The 3,369-nt window shown below is 39.6% G+C and overlaps 1 protein-coding gene across 1 annotated transcript; it reads right to left on the minus strand.

Annotated features, from left to right (window-relative positions):
* Positions 1 to 578: 578 nt before the first annotated feature.
* On the minus strand, positions 579 to 2,439 carry LOC124382457. Its single transcript, XM_046844554.1, has 4 exons — positions 2,423 to 2,439; positions 2,225 to 2,333; positions 1,454 to 1,517; positions 579 to 1,351 (listed from the first exon to the last, which is right to left on the minus strand). The coding sequence occupies exons 1-4, from the start codon at positions 2,437 to 2,439 to the stop codon at positions 744 to 746; spliced, it is 798 nt and encodes a 265-aa protein (XP_046700510.1). The 3' UTR covers positions 579 to 743.
* Between the last annotated feature and the right edge of the window lie 930 nt (positions 2,440 to 3,369).

The raw sequence follows: 3,369 nt of genomic DNA on the forward strand, positions 1-3,369 counted from the left end.
CCCCTACACCATTTCTCTTTCCACCCAGAACAGTTTAAACCCACCTCCAATGTTCCTGGCCTTACTCCCTTTCCACTTGGTCTCCTGAACACACAACATATCTACCTTTCTCCTCTCCATCATATCAGCTACCTCTCTCCCTTTACCAGTCATAGTACCAACATTTAAAGTACCAACCCGAACCTCCACTCTTCTACACTTCTCCTTTTCCTGCTGTCTCTGTAGATGTCTTCCTCCTCTCCTTCTCCTCCTTCGGCCAACAGTAGCCCAATTTCCACCGGTACCCTGTCGGCTAACGATACCTGTGGCGGTCGTTGTTAACCCGGGCCTCGACCGATCCGGTATGAAATTCTTATATGTGATCTGCATATTTGATTTGGCACATGTTTTACGCTGGATGCCCTTCCTAACACAACCCTCCCCATTTAACCGGGCTTGGGACCGGCACTAAGAGTCATATTTTATATGAAGAGGGCGTAACGTGGGAAATATACAAAACAATTTCCATACAGTTTCAGAGAGAGAAATTTAATTTAGAAAAATACAGTGACTGAAGCAGGAAATTAATTATAAAACTCGAACACTTACAACAACACTATAAACAGGAACTAAAATTACTGTCTTTGTCCAAACAAAGGTGCAACCCTACCCAAAATCTCCAGGCTCCACTCCAAACCACGATCAGTCTCGTACATTGTTGCTACCTGGTGTTTTACCACATCAAACCGAGTCTTTTTTGCTCTTTACCTGTGATTCATTTGAGTCCCAATCCACTTTTCTTTTGCAATTTGGTCAACATAAATTTCTAATCTGTTCATGTAATTTATCAGATCATTTAGCCGTTCTTTATCTGCTTCTGTCACGTCCTCTGGGTTTATGTGTCCCAGCACATTCAATAATGCGTCACATAGCTCTTCCTGAAATGTGCCATACAATACTCCATTAGTGTTTATGTACAGATCCTCATGGTCAAAGTGCACTACCATGTTTCTCTGTATCTCCATTGTTGTTTCCTGGGAAAGTGTGTGGCTGCTGAATTCTTCTATTTCCTCTTTATTGTATCCTTGAAGATTAAAAAATTGATATTTTTGTATAAACTTTTGCAGAACTTTGTGATGAAATTTCAGTAAGTCATTATTAAAGACATGCGCTCCTCTCTTAGTCCTTCGCTCGTCCTTGTACAGTTCCTTGTCCACTTTCTTGTCCATTTGATAATCTGGTGTGACGATCAGTATTTTTTCACACATGTCCATCTTTAGTTTTTCAATTTCTTTCTGTTCTTCTGGAGTTAATTTTAATTCTCCTTCAGACTCTTTCAAGACACATTCCTTAATGTGCTGCTTTGTGACCTCTGTGGAGAAAAGCGAAAATATTTCCTTACTATTTCCTTAAACACATTCATGAAATTGATTTCAGTTATATTAGTGAGAAGAAGAGCAGGAATAACACACACCTGTCACATTTTTAAGGCCAGAAACCTCAGGTGTTGCTGCTGCACCTGCTGCTCCTTCAGTCGACTAAAAGGAAAAAAATCAAAAGAATTCATGTTACCAGGAACAGACATAATGATGGACCAGAACAAGCAATAATTATAATAAGTATGTCCGCTTTGAGAAGGGCTTTTGACCTTAAATACACAACACTTAAATACACAACACAAACGAGGAGCAGGTGGGAGACATTAAACCGTAAGGGGCTCGGGAGTATGGAATAGGGAGTAGGGGTCCAGTGGCGGCATCTGGTGGCCAAATCACAAACCGCCCCAAAATGTCCAGACCATGACATATTTACACTTTGTATAATGTACATATACATTATATAAAGAAGGACACATGATGAACCATGCAACTGTGTGAAAATAATTCACTACCAGAGACTCATAATTATGATGGTGTTTTAGTGCCACATAAAATGTATACAAAATTTACAAGAATAAAGTTGAAATTACGAGAATAAAGTAGGTAATATAGTCAAGGTTTTTTTTGTGTGTGGCACTAAAACGGCATCGTAAAAAGAGAGGGAACATGTGCAGGGGTCTTGATTAAATACCCATTATTATATATTTATAGAACTCTGATAAGAACTGGAGTGTGCTATAGGGCTTTAACTGCTTTTCTTTTGGGATATTAGAAGCATTTACTTAATAATCTGTCAGTTTTTAGATACATGATGTATAAATATCACTGAGCAGCACATACTTTTCTTTCTTGTGTTTTTGACTCACCTGAATTCCCACACTGTTTTTGATCACTTCCTTTTTCTCCTTCACTACGGCTTCATTCCCTTCGTACAGAGTGAACACCGACTCCACTGCTTCCTTTACCGTCCGATGACTGGAATATTATCAATGAATCTGAACCACACAGTATTCACTCCAGGACTAGTGCCATTGAGCCTAGTGGCCATGGACCGAGTCAATAACCCAGAGGCAGTGTCCATGCTGTTACCCGTCTCTCAGATGTCTCAATGATTCTCTCAGATCCTGACTCGGCTTCTGCTTTTCCCTGTTATGGCCCTGAAATGTAAGAATAGTGAGAGGAGATGTTTTACAGCGTATGGAACATTAAAAGTCAAGTCAAGTTCAAGTTTATTTCTATTGTAGTTTTCACAGCGGACATTGTTTCAAAGCAGTTTTACAGAATTTAAGAGTTAAGATGAATGATGTGTATTTATCCTGATGAGCAGCCACACTTAAACTGGGAGAGTGTGTCTGAGCCCCGAACACTGTCAGGAAGACTATTCCAGAGTTTAGGAGCTAAATGTGAGAATGTTCTACCACCTTTAGTGGACTTTGCTATTCTAGGAACTACTAGAAGTCCAGAGTTTTGAGATCTCAGGAGGGTGACGGATTGAAGCGTGTTAAAAGACTGGAGAGATACATGAGAGATAAACCATTTAAGGTTTTATAAGTAAGAAGCAGTAGTTTGAAGTCTATTTGAAACTTAACAGGAAGCCAGTGCAGGGATGATAAGATTGGGGTTATATGGTGATATTTTCTCGACCTTGTAAGAACTCTTGCTGCTGCATTCTGAACTAACTGAAGCTTGTTTATTAATGATGCAGGACATCCACCTAGTAATGCATTACAGTAGTCTATTCTGGAGGTCATGAACGCATGGACGAGCTTCTCTGCATCAGATATAGACAACATGTTACTTAACTTAGAAATATTTCTAAGGTGAAAGAATCCGTTTCTGTTACATGGATAATATGATTTTTAAAAGACAAGTTGCTGTCTAAAATTATGGATCACATGGTTTGATCTGTTAATACACACACACACACACACACACACACACACACACACACACACTATATATACACAGAGGTCTCCGAACAAGTTCTCCCTCACTTCTCAGCGTGAGAAAC

The sequence above is a fragment of the Silurus meridionalis genome, unplaced genomic scaffold (assembly GCF_014805685.1).
Source record: "Silurus meridionalis isolate SWU-2019-XX unplaced genomic scaffold, ASM1480568v1 Scaffold346, whole genome shotgun sequence".
Taxonomy (NCBI): Eukaryota; Metazoa; Chordata; class Actinopteri; order Siluriformes; family Siluridae; genus Silurus; species Silurus meridionalis.

Coding starts and splice junctions, on each gene's coding strand:
- LOC124382457 (XM_046844554.1), bottom strand. Junction 1,518..2,224: donor AAAACAGTGTGGGAATTCAG/GTGAGTCAAAAA, acceptor TTTTCCTTTTAG/TCGACTGAAGGAGCAGCAGG. Junction 1,352..1,453: donor TGGCCTTAAAAATGTGACAG/GTGTGTGTTATT, acceptor TTTTCTCCACAG/AGGTCACAAAGCAGCACATT.